The sequence below is a fragment of the Gigantopelta aegis genome, chromosome 14 (genome assembly GCF_016097555.1).
Source record: "Gigantopelta aegis isolate Gae_Host chromosome 14, Gae_host_genome, whole genome shotgun sequence".
Classification (NCBI taxonomy): Eukaryota; Metazoa; Mollusca; class Gastropoda; order Neomphalida; family Peltospiridae; genus Gigantopelta; species Gigantopelta aegis.
The window spans coordinates 4,643,256-4,661,362 of NC_054712.1; the positions used below are offsets into that span (position 1 = coordinate 4,643,256).

Below are 18,107 nucleotides of genomic sequence, written 5' to 3' on the forward strand. Positions count from 1 at the left end.
ATTTATAGATGAAATGTCACCTCAACATGGGGAGTCCATTCAATGCTGTTAGATCTACTGGTAAACCAGTAGAGCTAATTTTAATCAGATTGGACACATTCCCTCCTCTCCAGTTGTGGAATTATTGTAATCGTCATAGCTCCTTCTTACCTATCAGATAATGAACTGAATGTTCCAACTGTTCATGAGAACCAGTTGTTCTAATGCAGGAAACAAATGTCTTCTTTAATTAAACTTTATGAAATGGGATTGTAAGCTAATCATTACCTACAAAATAACAAGATCTAATGAGAGTTCCTTAATAATCTTTATTTACAAATTGCAATTGGAAAAATAGTAGAAATCAAAGTAAAACTCCACCACCAGACCATTCCATTCTCTGAAAAAAAGAAGAAAAAAGGCCATAATTAAAAATCATTCTCGATCGATCAAATATAAAGATTAGTACTTTTTCACTCTCAGTGGTTTTATTCTGCATTACCAAATCTACAAATGATGTCAAACTGTAATTCTGACACTTTCTATTTAACAAGACAGCACATACCATAACCTTTAATATACCAGTTCCGTGGCATTGGTTGGGATGGGAAAAAAACCGATAGAAACCGCTGAGGTGGTTTGATCCTATGATCCAAGCACCTCAGATGAGTGCTCTACTTACTGAGCCAGATGTTGTCCCTTGGGTGTCCAATGTGGTACGGGCGACACTTGATCGGTAGAATGGAAATGGAAAAAGAAGCCTGCTACCACCATATTTACTTCTAACATTAGCAGCAAGAGTTCTTTTAGATGTACTTTCCCTCACAGAGTACACCGATAAATCACATTTACTTCTAACATTAGCAGCAAGAGTTCTTTTAGATGTACTTTCCCTCACAGAGTACACCGATAAACCACATTTACTTCTAACATTAGCAGCAAGAGTTCTTTTAGATGTACTTTCCCTCACAGAGTACACCGATAAACCACATTTACTTCTAACATTAGCAGCAAGAGTTCTTTTAGATGTACTTTCCCTCACAGAGTACACCGATAAACCACATTTACTTCTAACATTAGCAGCAAGAGTTCTTTTAGATGTACTTTCCCTCACAGAGTACACCGATAAACCACATTTACTTCTAACATTAGCAGCAAAGAGTTACTTTTAGATGTACTTTACTTCCTCACTTTTAGAGAGAGTACACCGATAAATCACATTTACTTCTAACATTAGCAGCAAGAGTTCTTTTAGATGTACTTTCCCTCACAGAGTACACCGATAAACCACATTTACTTCTAACATTAGCAGCAAGAGTTCTTTTAGATGTACTTTCCCTCACAGAGAGTACACCGATAAATCACATTTACTTCTAACATTAGCAGCAAGAGTTCTTTTAGATGTACTTTCCCTCACAGAGTACACCGATAAACCACATTTACTTCTAACATTAGCAGCAAGAGTTCTTTTAGATGTACTTTCCCTCACAGAGTACACCGATAAACCACATTTACTTCTAACATTAGCAGCAAGAGTTCTTTTAGATGTACTTTCCCTCACAGAGAGTACACCGATAAATCACATTTACTTCTAACATTAGCAGCAAGAGTTCTTTTAGATGTACTTTCCCTCACAGAGTACACCGATAAATCACATTTACTTCTAACATTAGCAGCAAGAGTTCTTTTAGATGTACTTTCCCTCACAGAGTACACCGATAAACCACATTTACTTCTAACATTAGCAGCAAGAGTTCTTTTAGATGTACTTTCCCTCACAGAGTACACCGATAAATCACATTTACTTCTAACATTAGCAGCAAGAGTTCTTTTAGATGTACTTTCCCTCACAGAGTACACCGATAAACCATTTACTTCTAACATTAGCAGCAAGAGTTCTTTTAGATGTACTTTCCCTCACAGAGTACACACCGATAAACATTAGCACATTTACTTCTAACATTAGCAGCAAGAGTTCTTTTAGATGTACTTTCCCTCACAGAGAGTACACCGATAAATCACATTTACTTCTAACATTAGCAGCAAGAGTTCTTTTAGATGTACTTTCCCTCACAGAGTACACCGATAAATCAGTTACTTCTAACATTAGCAGCAAGAGTTCTTTTAGATGTACTTTCCCTCACAGAGTACACCGATAAACCACATTTACTTCTAACATTAGCAGCAAGAGTTCTTTTATACACCGATAAATCAGTTACTTCTAACATTAGCAGCAAGAGTTCTTTTAGATGTACTTTCCCTCACAGAGTACACCGATAAACCACATTTACTTCTAACATTAGCAGCAAGAGTTCTTTTAGATGTACTTTCCCTCACAGAGAGTATACTGATAAATCAAATGGACAACTAAATTACCAGCTTATCACTTTGTTTAGTGATGAAATTTTATGACTTTTTAACATAATTTCATGACTTTTCAGACATTTTCCATGACCTTTTTCAAGAATTTTGTTTTAAATCATCGACATAATCTGACAATATTACCATATTCAAATGTAAATCTGTCGACATTTTCTTGTTATTTTAATTGGATGGGGAAGAATTATTATCAACAAATATTAATTTCTCAAAGTTCCATGAATTTCCAAGCTTGATTGACCTTGATTGATTGATAGTAAAACTATCATAGGCTAAGACGTCACAATCAATGGCATAGCCAAAGACGGTTTTACGATATTGTGGGCCCAGGTTACTAACACACCAGACTGCAAAATTACCACGATTCCATGCTTTCCTGATTTTGCAAGACTAAGATTATGAAATGCAATCCCAAAATATCTATATTAAATGATTTTATGACTCCAGCAGATTCTTTACATAATTTTTTTTTTTAATTCCACAAATTTAATGTCTATTAATGAGATTACCTCTTGTGGTTGTACGAATGCTAACCAGTCAGATGCGTGTGAAGGAAGAAGTCCCATCACGGAACATTTGTAAACAGCCATCGCCAAACACAGCACGTTGCCCACCAAGTAAACCAGCTTCTGCAGAATGGCCTGGTCGCCTTCGATCATCTTGAAAGCTGAATGAGAAAATCAGGGAGTTACTCCAAAAACAAGGCTCAAAGTAGGAAGTAAAATCATTTCAACTTATTTTCGTGCTTATATCCAATTAAGGTTCAAGCACGCTGTCCTGGGCACACCTCTCAGCTATCAGTAGGTTAGTTGTTAGTGAGAAAGAAGAGGGTGTTGTGGTCTTACACCTACCCACTGAGTCGTTAAAACTCACTCTGGGTGGGAGCCGGTACCGGGCTGCGAACCCTGTACCTACCAGCCTTATGTCCAATGGCTTAACCACGATATCATCGAGGCCGGTTAGAAAGTAAAATATGGCCTGCTATTACAGTGTTCTCGCTGCTCCATTTAAGCAGGGTGGCCCGCCCCGCTATTGCATTTTGCCGCCCTCCTTTTACGTTCTCCGCCCTCCTTATTTTTCAGCACCCTACTATATTTGCACCTATCACCGCTATTTCCAAATGCACACTTTTTTCCACACATAAAAAACCCACAAAAAAAACAACGATCAGTCTGCACACTGGACATCAAAGGAAACAAGCCGCGTTGTGTATGAAAAAGCAATTGACGAAACATTTACGACAGTTACCGTAACGTAATTTAACATTATTTTTAACAGCCTCTATTTTGTCCCATACCTGTATCCATTTGTATGTTTAATACAAACAAGAAAAGTTATACTTTATTTGAGCAATGAAAACATTTGTGCAAAATTTGTCACGTGATCAGAACGGTCATTCTGTCTTTTGTTTCCACTAACTATCGTCTCATATTTTGTCCTCAATTGGAGATATAATAGGTTGTAACTGATGATTTTTACTTTTTGTCATTTCCGTCATTCTATTTATTCAGCAGTTCTTTATAAAATATTATAAACTTTTCATTTTGGGGTGATATCACCGCTTTTAAAAACAACGGAAGTGGTAGTGTTTATCATTAAAATAATTTATCTTGGGTGCCAAATAATATATACACCGTCTGTACAAAAACGAAACTACTTTTTATCAGCTGGCGATATTTCATCTCAGCGATCGATTCATTCGATGAAGATGGAAATAACAAAAAATGTATCCGACATTAGGGGATCACTTTACAAACATCTTTATTGTTTTTCGTATATCTTGAAATCTTTATTAAAAATAATAATATTAAAACTTTGATCGGTTCAGCAAAACCGGAACTTCCCGTGAATGTCAGACCGATAACATCTTCGGTTCAATTAAAAGACGAGTCTGCTTGTATTTCGGATAAACTTTTTTGCAGGCAAAATAAGAAGTATGTTTTTCCACAAAGTCAACCAACACACAACAATATGGTAACCAAGATCCCCCCCATCTACTTTTTTTCTTTCTTTTTTTCGTTTATTGTTTTCGTTTGTTTGTTTCTTTTTTGTTTTGTTTTTTGAATGGTGTGGTGCCGTGCGGCCGCCCTCCTTCAATTTTCACCCAGTGAGAACACTGTGTTATCTTTTCGACTGAGTCGAGCAGTATATTTTATATTACAATCACCGTTTGTGTTAATCAATTATACTTATAGTGACTAGCAGAATACTGCTTGTCAAACTCCACTTGTTTCCTTTGATTATATTTTTTACTGCATTGTTAATTTTTAATTACCTTGAAAGGAGAAAGAAAGAAAGAAATGGATTATTTAACGATGAACTCAACACATTTTATCTGCTGTTGCATGGCATCAAACCACACATGAGAGATGAAACCTGCTGTTACTACTCCATTAAAAAAACACCTTTTTGATCAGCTGCAAAGGATCTTTTATATGCTACATTACACAGGCTTTTCTTATACCAATTGCGGAGCACTGGCTGTAACAAGAAATAGCCTAATGGGTCCACTGGCGGGGACCACTCCTAGACCAACTGTGCATCAAGTGAACGCTTTACCACTGGGCTACATCACGCCCCCTTCACAGGATAAGGCCAACTGTGCATCAAGTGAACGCTTTACCACTGGGCTACATCACGCCCCCTTCACAGGATAAGGCCAACTGTGCATCAAGTGAACGCTTTACCACTGGGCTACATCACGCCCCCTTCACAGGATAAGGCCAACTGTGCATCAAGTGAACGCTTTACCACTGGGCTACATCACGCCCCCTTCACAGGATAAGGCCAACTGTGCATCAAGTGAACGCTTTACCACTGGGCTACATCACGCCCCCTTCACAGGATAAGGCCAACTGTGCATCAAGTGAACGCTTTACCACTGGGCTACATCACGCCCCCTTCACAGGATAAGGCCAACTGTGCATCAAGTGAACGCTTTACCACTGGGCTACATCACGCCCCCTTCACAGGATAAGGCCAACTGTGCATCAAGTGAACGCTTTACCACTGGGCTACATCACGCCCCCTTCACAGGATAAGGCCAACTGTGCATCAAGTGAACGCTTTACCACTGGGCTACATCACGCCCCCTTCACAGGATAAGGCCAACTGTGCATCAAGTGAACGCTTTACCACTGGGCTACATCACGCCCCCTTCACAGGATAAGGCCAACTGTGCATCAAGTGAACGCTTTACCACTGGGCTACATCACGCCCCCTTCACAGGATAAGGCCAACTGTGCATCAAGTGAACGCTTTACCACTGGGCTACATCACGCCCCCTTCACAGGATAAGGCCAACTGTGCATCAAGTGAACGCTTTACCACTGGGCTACATCACGCCCCCTTCACAGGATAAGGCCAACTGTGCATCAAGTGAACGCTTTACCACTGGGCTACATCATGCCCCCTTCACAGGATAAGGCCAACTGTGCATCAAGTGAACGCTTTACCACTGGGCTACATCACGCCCCCTTCACAGGATAAGGCCAACTGTGCATCAAGTGAACGCTTTACCACTGGGCTACATCATGCCCCCTTCACAGGATAAGGCCAACTGTGCATCAAGTGAACGCTTTACCACTGGGCTACATCACGCCCCCTTCCCAGGATAAGGCCAACTGTGCATCAAGTGAACGCTTTACCACTGGGCTACATCACGCCCCCTTCACAGGATAAGGCCAACTGTGCATCAAGTGAACGCTTTACCACTGGGCTACATCACGCCCCCTTCCCAGGATAAGGCCAACTGTGCATCAAGTGAACGCTTTACCACTGGGCTACATCACGCCCCCTTCACAGGATAAGGCCAACTGTGCATCAAGTGAACGCTTTACCACTGGGCTACATCACGCCCCCTTCACAGGATAAGGCCAACTGTGCATCAAGTGAACGCTTTACCACTGGGCTACATCACGCCCCCTTCACAGGATAAGGCCAACTGTGCATCAAGTGAACGCTTTACCACTGGGCTACATCACGCCCCCTTCACAGGATAAGGCCAACTGTGCATCAAGTGAACGCTTTACCACTGGGCTACATCACGCCCCCTTCACAGGATAAGGCCAACTGTGCATCAAGTGAACGCTTTACCACTGGGCTACATCACGCCCCCTTCACAGGATAAGGCCAACTGTGCATCAAGTGAATGCTTTACCACTGGGCTACATCACGCCCCCTTCACAGGATAAGGTCAACTGTGCATCAAGTGAACGCTTTACCACTGGGCTACATCACGCCCCCTTCACAGGATAAGGCCAACTGTGCATCAAGTGAACGCTTTACCACTGGGCTACATCACGCCCCCTTCACAGGATAAGGTCAACTGTGCATCAAGTGAACGCTTTACCACTGGGCTACATCATGCCCCCTTCACAGGATAAGGCCAACTGTGCATCAAGTGAACGCTTTACCACTGGGCTACATCACGCCCCCTTCACAGGATAAGGTCAACTGTGCATCAAGTGAACGCTTTACCACTGGGCTACATCACGCCCCCTTCACAGGATAAGGCCAACTGTGCATCAAGTGAACGCTTTACCACTGGGCTACATCACGCCCCCTTCACAGGATAAGGTCAACTGTGCATCAAGTGAACGCTTTACCACTGGGCTACATCACGCCCCCTTCACAGGATAAGGCCAACTGTGCATCAAGTGAACGCTTTACCACTGGGCTACATCACGCCCCCTTCACAGGATAAGGCCAACTGTGCATCAAGTGAACGCTTTACCACTGGGCTACATCACGCCCCCTTCACAGGATAAGGCCAACTGTGCATCAAGTGAACGCTTTACCACTGGGCTACATCACGCCCCCTTCACAGGATAAGGCCAACTGTGCATCAAGTGAACGCTTTACCACTGGGCTACATCACGCCCCCTTCACAGGATAAGGCCAACTGTGCATCAAGTGAACGCTTTACCACTGGGCTACATCACGCCCCCTTCACAGGATAAGGCCAACTGTGCATCAAGTGAACGCTTTACCACTGGGCTACATCACGCCCCCTTCACAGGATAAGGCCAACTGTGCATCAAGTGAACGCTTTACCACTGGGCTACATCACGCCCCCTTCACAGGATAAGGCCAACTGTGCATCAAGTGAACGCTTTACCACTGGGCTACATCACGCCCCCTTCACAGGATAAGGCCAACTGTGCATCAAGTGAACGCTTTACCACTGGGCTACATCACGCCCCCTTCACAGGATAAGGTTAACTGTGCATCAAGTGAACGCTTTACCACTGGGCTACATCACGCCCCCTTCACAGGATAAGGTCAACTGTGCATCAAGTGAACGCTTTACCACTGGGCTACATCACGCCCCCTTCACAGGATAAGGTCAACTGTGCATCAAGTGAACGCTTTACCACTGGGCTACATCACGCCCCCTTCACAGGATAAGGCCAACTGTGCATCAAGTGAACGCTTTACCACTGGGCTACATCACGCCCCCTTCACAGGATAAGGCCAACTGTGCATCAAGTGAACGCTTTACCACTGGGCTACATCACGCCCCCTTCACAGGATAAGGTCAACTGTGCATCAAGTGAACGCTTTACCACTGGGCTACATCACGCCCCCTTCACAGGATAAGGCCAACTGTGCATCAAGTGAACGCTTTACCACTGGGCTACATCACGCCCCCTTCACAGGATAAGGCCAACTGTGCATCAAGTGAACGCTTTACCACTGGGCTACATCACGCCCCCTTCACAGGATAAGGCCAACTGTGCATCAAGTGAACGCTTTACCACTGGGCTACATCACGCCCCCTTCACAGGATAAGGCCAACTGTGCATCAAGTGAACGCTTTACCACTGGGCTACATCACGCCCCTGTGCATCAAGTGAACGCTTTACCAGGATAAGGCCAACTGTGCATCAAGTGAACGCTTTACCACTGGGCTACATCACTGGGCTACATCACGCCCCCTTCACAGGATAAGGTCAACTGTGCATCAAGTGAACGCTTTACCACTGGGCTACATCACGCCCCCTTCACAGGATAAGGCCAACTGTGCATCAAGTGAACGCTTTACCACTGGGCTACATCACGCCCCCTTCACAGGATAAGGCCAACTGTGCATCAAGTGAACGCTTTACCACTGGGCTACATCACGCCCCCTTCACAGGATAAGGTCAACTGTGCATCAAGTGAACGCTTTACCACTGGGCTACATCACGCCCCCTTCACAGGATAAGGCCAACTGTGCATCAAGTGAACGCTTTACCACTGGGCTACATCACGCCCCCTTCACAGGATAAGGCCAACTGTGCATCAAGTGAACGCTTTACCACTGGGCTACATCACGCCCCCTTCACAGGATAAGGTCAACTGTGCATCAAGTGAACGCTTTACCACTGGGCTACATCACGCCCCCTTCACAGGATAAGGCCAACTGTGCATCAAGTGAACGCTTTACCACTGGGCTACATCACGCCCCCTTCACAGGATAAGGCCAACTGTGCATCAAGTGAACGCTTTACCACTGGGCTACATCACGCCCCCTTCACAGGATAAGGCCAACTGTGCATCAAGTGAACGCTTTACCACTGGGCTACATCACGCCCCCTTCACAGGATAAGGATCAACTGTGCATCAAGTGAACGCTTTACCACTGGGCTACATCACGCCCCCTTCACAGGATAAGGCCAACTGTGCATCAAGTGAACGCTTTACCACTGGGCTACATCACGCCCCCTTCACAGGATAAGGCCAACTGTGCATCAAGTGAACGCTTTACCACTGGGCTACATCACGCCCCCTTCACAGGATAAGGCCAACTGTGCATCAAGTGAACGCTTTACCACTGGGCTACATCACGCCCCCTTCACAGGATAAGGTTAACTGTGCATCAAGTGAACGCTTTACCACTGGGCTACATCACGCCCCCTTCACAGGATAAGGCCAACTGTGCATCAAGTGAACGCTTTACCACTGGGCTACATCACGCCCCCTTCACAGGATAAGGCCAACTGTGCATCAAGTGAACGCTTTACCACTGGGCTACATCACGCCCCCTTCACAGGATAAGGCCAACTGTGCATCAAGTGAACGCTTTACCACTGGGCTACATCACGCCCCCTTCACAGGATAAGGTTAACTGTGCATCAAGTGAACGCTTTACCACTGGGCTACATCACGCCCCCTTCACAGGATAAGGCCAACTGTGCATCAAGTGAACGCTTTACCACTGGGCTACATCACGCCCCCTTCACAGGATAAGGCCAACTGTGCATCAAGTGAACGCTTTACCACTGGGCTACATCACGCCCCCTTCACAGGATAAGGCCAACTGTGCATCAAGTGAACGCTTTACCACTGGGCTACATCACGCCCCCTTCACAGGATAAGGCCAACTGTGCATCAAGTGAACGCTTTACCACTGGGCTACATCACGCCCCCTTCACAGGATAAGGCCAACTGTGCATCAAGTGAACGCTTTACCACTGGGCTACATCACGCCCCCTTCACAGGATAAGGCCAACTGTGTATCAAGTGAACGCTTTACCACTGGGCTACATCACGCCCCCTTCACAGGATAAGGCCAACTGTGCATCAAGTGAACTCTTTACCACTGGGCTACATCACGCCCCCTTCACAGGATAAGGCCAACTGTGCATCAAGTGAACGCTTTACCACTGGGCTACATCACGCCCCCTTCACAGGATAAGGCCAACTGTGCATCAAGTGAACTCTTTACCACTGGGCTACATCACGCCCCCTTCACAGGATAAGGCCAACTGTGCATCAAGTGAACGCTTTACCACTGGGCTACATCACGCCCCCTTCACAGGATAAGGCCAACTGTGCATCAAGTGAACGCTTTACCACTGGGCTACATCACGCCCCCTTCACAGGATAAGGCCAACTGTGCATCAAGTGAACGCTTTACCACTGGGCTACATCACGCCCCCTTCACAGGATAAGGCCAACTGTGCATCAAGTGAACGCTTTACCACTGGGCTACATCACGCCCCCTTCACAGGATAAGGCCAACTGTGCATCAAGTGAACGCTTTACCACTGGGCTACATCACGCCCCCTTCACAGGATAAGGCCAACTGTGCATCAAGTGAACGCTTTACCACTGGGCTACATCACGCCCCCTTCACAGGATAAGGCCAACTGTGCATCAAGTGAACGCTTTACCACTGGGCTACATCACGCCCCCTTCACAGGATAAGGCCAACTGTGCATCAAGTGAACGCTTTACCACTGGGCTACATCACGCCCCCTTCACAGGATAAGGCCAACTGTGCATCAAGTGAACGCTTTACCACTGGGCTACATCACGCCCCCTTCACAGGATAAGGCCAACTGTGCATCAAGTGAACGCTTTACCACTGGGCTACATCACGCCCCCTTCACAGGATAAGGCCAACTGTGCATCAAGTGAACGCTTTACCACTGGGCTACATCACGCCCCCTTCACAGGATAAGGTCAAAAACCTGTCATTAACCAAGTATTCTCCATTTTTATATTTAGGGATTCCACTGTTACATGAAGTTTTTTTTTTTTTTTTTTTTTTGAGGGTGGGGTGGGTGGGGGGTGGGGGGTATTCCACTTAAAACCAGTATCTTTTTTCCACTAAATTTATATATATTAGTCTTTATACTGCTACTCACTATTCTGAATTCCAAACAATGCCTGAATTGGCCTGAAAAACATCATGCCGACCATCATGATGGGGAAAATAGAAATGGAATTGCCGGCCATCCACATTATAAACATGTTCATTGGCACTTGCTTGATGGGTCCAAGTGCTATATCCCAGGATCTCTGAAAAAAGCAAAAAAAAAGCAATAAATTAATAAGATATTGTATTCAATACTTCAGGTGACCTATACACACTGTCTCAAATAATATTGTTAAAATAAAATATATAAAGAATACTACATGTGTCCGTTAGATACTATTTATTTTACGAGTTGTTTTAACATGTATCTAATGAACAAAATCAGTCACTAGGGAAATCTGATTGTTGTTACCTACTTCATTGTTGATCACTGTCTATATAAACTTCTGCATGTATTTTATATGCAGCATACAAGAGACAGGATAGTACATAGCACAGCCTTTATTACACCAGTTGTGAAGCACTAGCTGGAACGTCAAATAACCGACAGGGATCGATCCTAGATGGACTGTGCATCAAGCGAGTGCTTGACATCTGGGCTAGGTCCCACCCCCTTTATGACAGAATTATAGGATAGTAAACGAGTTTCCATTTTGTATCATGTTTATGTTCTGACTGAAATTATTTTCAACTGTCGCAAGTTTAAGTGAGTGACATTGAAAATGATTTCATGATATAAACATAATAGAATATAATAGATGTTTAACGACACCCCAGCACGAAAAATACATCGGCTATTGGGTGTCAAACTATGGTAGATACAAACATGATACGAACATAAACATGATACAAAATGATAGCGAGTTTAATACCGGTACACTATTTATTAGCCATAATTGATTTTAATTCATGTCACTGAAGTCATTTGACCAACACTTCAGGAAGCCTATTGAGATCATAATGTACCAATTGTATATTGCTGAGGTGTTACGTCCCACTTTACATTCCAGTGGGGCATAACACTTTGATATGAACCAAGATATTTTAACTATATGGGTAATAATAAGCACACACTGTACCTTTACAATGAGGTTTTGATCAGCGCCATCCTGTGCGCGTTCTTGCATGATTCCTTCCTGGACGAAGCCCACTGGGTACAGCAAATTGCTAGATGGGACCACTCTGTGTCTTGTTCTGCAAAGTACATAAATCATTTCAATTATACTTATTTCCATGCATATATCCAATTACAGTTCAAGCATGCTGTCCTGGACACAAACCTCAGCTATCTGGACTGTCTGACAGGGACAGGGGGTTAGTGGTTAGTGTGAGAGAAGTCAATGTTGTGGCCTTACACCTACACAAAGACCTGTAACAAAAAGGAGATTTAACATGATGGTAATTTGTTAAAAAAAACTTGTTTTATTTACATTAAAGTTTTTTTTATAAACAAACTGATATGAGAGTCCACATGGGTAAAACATTCACCAGTTCCAGCAAGATTTATTGGTAAACAACTGTTGCCATATTTTTTTGTTTATACTAATAATTTCCTACGTAATGGTTCACTCTTTCACTTTTAATTACATTTTCCTCCAATATGGATTATAAATGATCATTCTGATTAATTCTATCAACACTCATAAGGATTTCAAATTAGTATTTAATCAATTAATATTAATTTTATTCAGTAAGAAGTGATTTTAGTTGGGTTTATAACACTTATGCAATTTATGGTCTAGTGATAACCGCACGTAACCAGAGCATCATGCCAAAGAATGTGGGTTTGAATCCCAGGCTAGACATTAGCAATTTAGTTGTGTTCAACATGCAGACCTTGTAGTTAATGGGGAGCTATATGTATAACTCTCGCTCCCCCTCCCTCCCTGAGACTAGTTTAACGGAGTATTTTTTCTCTCCCTTTACCATGTGCATTTATATGGTATCAATCATAAATGGCTGTCCATAATGATGATCATAATCCCTTCCATCCTCCTACAATTTTTTGTTTTTTTGTTTTGTTTTTTGGCAAATAATTAAGAAGAAAGGTTTTTGGAAATAAAAAACCCCAACAAATTGTGTGCAATTTAGAAAACAGTCTGCTCAGAAATAAATAACTTGTAGTAAATTCCATAGCATGAAAAAGGCGATCCGTGTGGGAAGGACTATAAGTTAGGGAAGCAATTAATCACTCCAGTCAATTGTTTTTCATGTGGAGGTTTGAACATGATTATATTTTTTTATTTTATGTATAAATGCAAATTGAATTACAAATATGCTCTAACGGTAAAAAAATATTGCTTCAATGTTTCGCTTTTGATGCATTCGGACGATGAAACACCACATTTGTTTATAGCGAGCACTTATGACAAGGTGAAATTACATAAACAGACTGAGTCCCATATATAAGGCATAGAAATTTTGTCAAAACGGAAGTGAAATTGCGTTAAAAAACCCACACCCCAAATCCTATCGCTCAACGCCCATGCCAAGTGGAATTTTCATGCCGGGTAAGTAATTATGTTAACTGCATATGCACGATGACAAGTGACTAATTAACACTTAAAACTGTTTTTATTTTTAAATTTTGTTACAAATCTCGATAAAACCTTTGGAAAGAGTTCCGATCGTTCGAGCATTTACATAGCTCTAAGGAGAACTAACCCTAACCCTAAATGCTGGAATGATCGGAACTCTTGCCAATGCGTTAACACCAAAACGGAAAACAATGTGTTGAAAAGTTCAATAACAACTTTTGAGTTATTCCCCTTTTCCTATCGACTAAGATTGGTAATTTCCGCCACTGAACGTTTGACTGAATTCGATGATCTTCAAACTTGGAAATAGCGTCCAATACGCTTTACAGCTTATGTATAGGGGAATGTCCAAGTAACTCTCCATTCCTGAAAAATAATGGAGACAGGAATGGAGAGTTACGAGGATATTCCTCTACTTAAAATACACCACTGAGTAATAATTTTATGTGAATATATGTTAGTATGGAAATTAACACTAATGATTTTGGTGGGTTATTTAAGTAAGGTTTCATCTCTCCATTACTGAAAAATAATGAACGTTGAGACAATACTGTGACTTCGCAGGTGTATTTTAAATAAAAATAAAATATACATGCCTTGTGAATGCAATCAAAATGTTTAATCCTTGCAACAATTGTCATATTCAAATTATATTAGACGTTAACGCGGTGGACTCTGGAATCTACTGTTTGCAAATGAACGGGGGCGTAGGTAAAGCATGTTTATAATTTCCGAGTTCACTTGAACAAAGCATACATATTATGAACTGTATCCTTATAAACGTTGCAAGATATTTTAGTTTACCCGGTAGATGTTTTTCGGTACTTTGGAAATGTAAATCTACGTAAAATGAACGGGTAAGGTGAAGTTCGATTTCATTAGCCCTATGCCATAATCATGATAGTGCGATGCCCTCTAAGCATACATGATTTTTTTTTTCTGCTTTATTAATAGTTTTTAACAAATAAATTATGCTCAATAGATTAAAAATACAACGCTGCAATCGATGTACATCCCCCTCCCCTTCTGTTGTTTACCAATCATGCACTATTTAAAAACATTAACAGAGCTCATGTTTACTTTGAGCCCAGCCACGGCTGTTTGTGAGAGACTTTTCTCAGCTATGAACAGGGTAAAAACATCCCAGAGAAGTGTTTTGGGGCAGAGAATGTTAAATAATATACTCACAATAATGACACATGGGCCAAAATCCATAAACATTTTTCAACCAATGCCAGTCATAAAAAAATGGCTCACAAGTGGAAAGGGTTCTCGCCACATCCACGGCCACTAATACATACATCGACACAATAATTATATTGAGATGAACAAGTGGACACTACCAAACAAATAACAAATTTTAAATCAACAAATGAACACTATTTAAAAAAACAAAGTTTAAATCAACAAATAGAGAAGACAGTGGATACTACTGGACAGATATACATTTAGTACTTCCTGGGTAAGTGTTGTAACTTATTGGCAATATTCTTTATTTGTGCAATCAAACCAATTACTTTCAATATTATTACATTATTAAGCACTGTATTAAATTACATAGGAGTAACACAATTGGTTACCTTAAGAAGTATGGGCAAGTGGAAAAATATGTGGGGCAAGTGAATATCTGATCTGATTGGCACTTGCCCTGTGGCAAATTGTTTTTTTGAAAATTGTTGAATCCCTGCCCCAACATTTTCGTAGATTGGTGGGACAGACTATAGGTGTGGCCATAACAAAATAATATTATATACATATATATATGGCGGTAGTTCAACAATTACGTACCGTTTTAAAGTCCATACCACGTTGTTAACAATTACGATACTCTCCTACTTTTAATTACCAATATATATTCCTCATATCTGCCAAGACAGAAATCATGGAAAAAACATCACATCGACACAGATTCCACATACCAGATTGTACCCATGTCATTTATATCGACTTTGCTGAGATCTAGGACAAAAAACATGTAATATCTCGCCATCTGCCATTTTACTTTATTATGGAATACTTTCCAAAAGGGGTAGAAGCCTCTTAAGTATGTGATGTAATTAATGTGACATCATCACGATTGCATTATATCATAATCAACGCATGTCGTAACGTATTAGATTACATCACATCCTTCCATTCCTCGGTTCAATAATTATGTAACGCTCTAAAGTCCAAACCTCATTGTTAACAACTATGATAAATTACTCATCTACCTTTAATTGCCGTTAGATTTCCCTCACATTTTGTCCAGACATAAATCTTGAAAAAAAATATTATAATGACAGATTTCACATACTAAATTATAACTATGTCACCTTGGAGAAAACGCCTGACTATTTGCCGTCTGTGATTTTTTTTTTGATTTTTTTTTTTTTATGGAATACTTTTCAAGAGGGGTGGAAGCCTCCGAACAATGTGACGTAATTAATATACAGTGTACGCGCATGCCCCCCCCCCTCCATACTCATATTTATGCAGCATATTTAATTTGTATCTCTCGCGCTCACTTTTAGGTTTCACCTAGTTAATATTAAATCAATAAAAAGTGACCGCCCATTCGCTGGTCATTGCGGTAAACAATGGCCTCCATATGAAGCCGTTTTTGCAATTATTTTTTTTGAAGTGGAAATGTTTTGAGACTAAATTCCCGAAATTTATAAGAATACGTACGAAACAACAGATCTAGCAGAGGAATCAACTGTATCATAATTTCTTTCAGTCATAAAATCGATTGCCCACTTTCGTTCTCTGTTTCTGTACGCCATGATGGATTCTTCTTTTGGAGTTTCTTACCTTTTATTAGTGCGAACCTACTGATTCATAGATGTGGGAAGAGGGAGGACGGACGGGGGATGGGGTGCTACCCAGTCTCCAAACTGAAGATCTCTCTCTATCTCTATCTCTTTTTCTCTCTCTCTCTCTCTCTTTGTCTGTCTGTCTGTCTGTCTGTCTGTCTGTCTGTCTGTCTCTCTCTCTCTCTCTCTCTCTCTCTCTCTCTCTCTCTCTCTCTCTCTCTCTCTCTCTCTCTCTCTCTCTCTCTCTCTCTCTCTCTCTCACACACACACACACACACAGTTGAAAGTTTGTTTTGTTAAGCGACACCACTAGAGCACATTAATTATTGGCTATTGGATGTCAAACATTTGGTACTTTTTACATATAGTCTTAAAGAGGAAACCCGCTACCTTTTTCCATCAGTAGCAAGGGATCATTTGTATGCACAGTCAGACAGGATACCACGAACTTTGATATACCAGCCATGGTGCACTGGCTGGAATGAGAAATACATATCAATATCAATAAGGGGAGGGCTGGCGGTGATTCGAGCTATATCGATACCAGACCGACAGCGCTATGGCTCATTGTATGGGGCCGTTCAAATATCACGTAACGCTATTTTGGTAAAAATTAGAGACCCTCCTTCCCCACTGTAACGTTCCATAACGCTATATTTATAATCCTTATATATTGTATGTATACGCCTAGCTATAACTACCTACGTTTTACATTGTCGTCGTGAAAAGAGCGTTTATGAAAAACAAAAAACTAAATAAAAGACTTTAGTAATAAAACATGTTTTAAAGTGCGTTACGTAACACCCCCTCGAGCCTTACGTAATATTTGAATGGCCTGTATACCAATGGCTATTACCAGAATTAGCCCAACAGGCCTACCAACGGTGATCAAACCTAGACCGACCGTACATCAGGCATTGCGTTTCAGGACATCTACTTTTCAAACGTTTCTGGATTGCGTACCCCCGTACCCTCCTAGAAGCGTGGTGGTTATATATTCAATGTATATAGGCCTACATCATATGTACAGATGTTATACATCGTAAAAATGCATTTATAAATTATGCATTTACTTACATTTGTCATGATGAGCTATTTACTTGTAGAATGTAGGAAATTGCATTTCGGAACATCTTTTCAAATTGTTACAGGTGAACATACACCCGGACGCCATAGACGTTTGGTGGTTTATATATTCATTGTATCGATATATACCAGGTCCGTATTTAGGGGGGGGGGGGGGGTCGGAGGGTTCGCGATGATACAATTTTTAAGAAAGTAATGTGATTCGTTTTTCATAAATATGTTCAAGAAAATTATCATACATGTAGTGCTGAGGCATCTATGGATAACAATATTTATTCATATTACCATTACTACCAAACAGCTATATAGGGTTACAAACGAATCACTACACATTTGTATATGGATTACAACTACTAATTTTACAGGTGAAATGATGGAAATAAATGGTAAAAAGGTCTCAGGTTAGCACATTTTCCCCCCGAATATCTCCATTATTTTTGCCCGAATTTGAGGTTTTGGTCCGCCCCGTTCCCTGTCTCATACGCTTATGCACGTATCTATAAGCAATTGCCAATACCCTTAACTCCTCTTGTCTGTTAGAATTTCATTATCTGGTAGTAAAAAAAAAAAAAAAAAAAAAAAAAAAAAAAAAGGCCTAAATAAATAACCGTAATAACAAAAATACAATCTACGACATAGTCGAAAATAATTGTTTTACAATTTTTATTTAAGTTCCAGATGCCAGGAAAACTCTTTTTAGGCTTTCAGAGATTTCATATTTTCCGGGGAGTCCACAGTACACAG

At 41.5% G+C, this 18,107-nt stretch overlaps 1 protein-coding gene across 1 annotated transcript; it reads right to left on the reverse strand.

Annotated features, from left to right (window-relative positions):
• Window positions 1–288: 288 nt before the first annotated feature.
• Window positions 289–16,266, reverse strand: LOC121388647 (ER membrane protein complex subunit 4-like). Its single transcript, XM_041520083.1, has 5 exons — window positions 16,153–16,266; window positions 12,025–12,139; window positions 10,995–11,148; window positions 2,868–3,025; window positions 289–379 (listed from the first exon to the last, which is right to left on the reverse strand). Exons 1-5 carry the CDS (start codon window positions 16,245–16,247, stop codon window positions 344–346), a joined length of 558 nt encoding a protein of 185 aa, XP_041376017.1. The 5' UTR covers window positions 16,248–16,266; the 3' UTR covers window positions 289–343.
• Window positions 16,267–18,107: the final 1,841 nt, after the last annotated feature.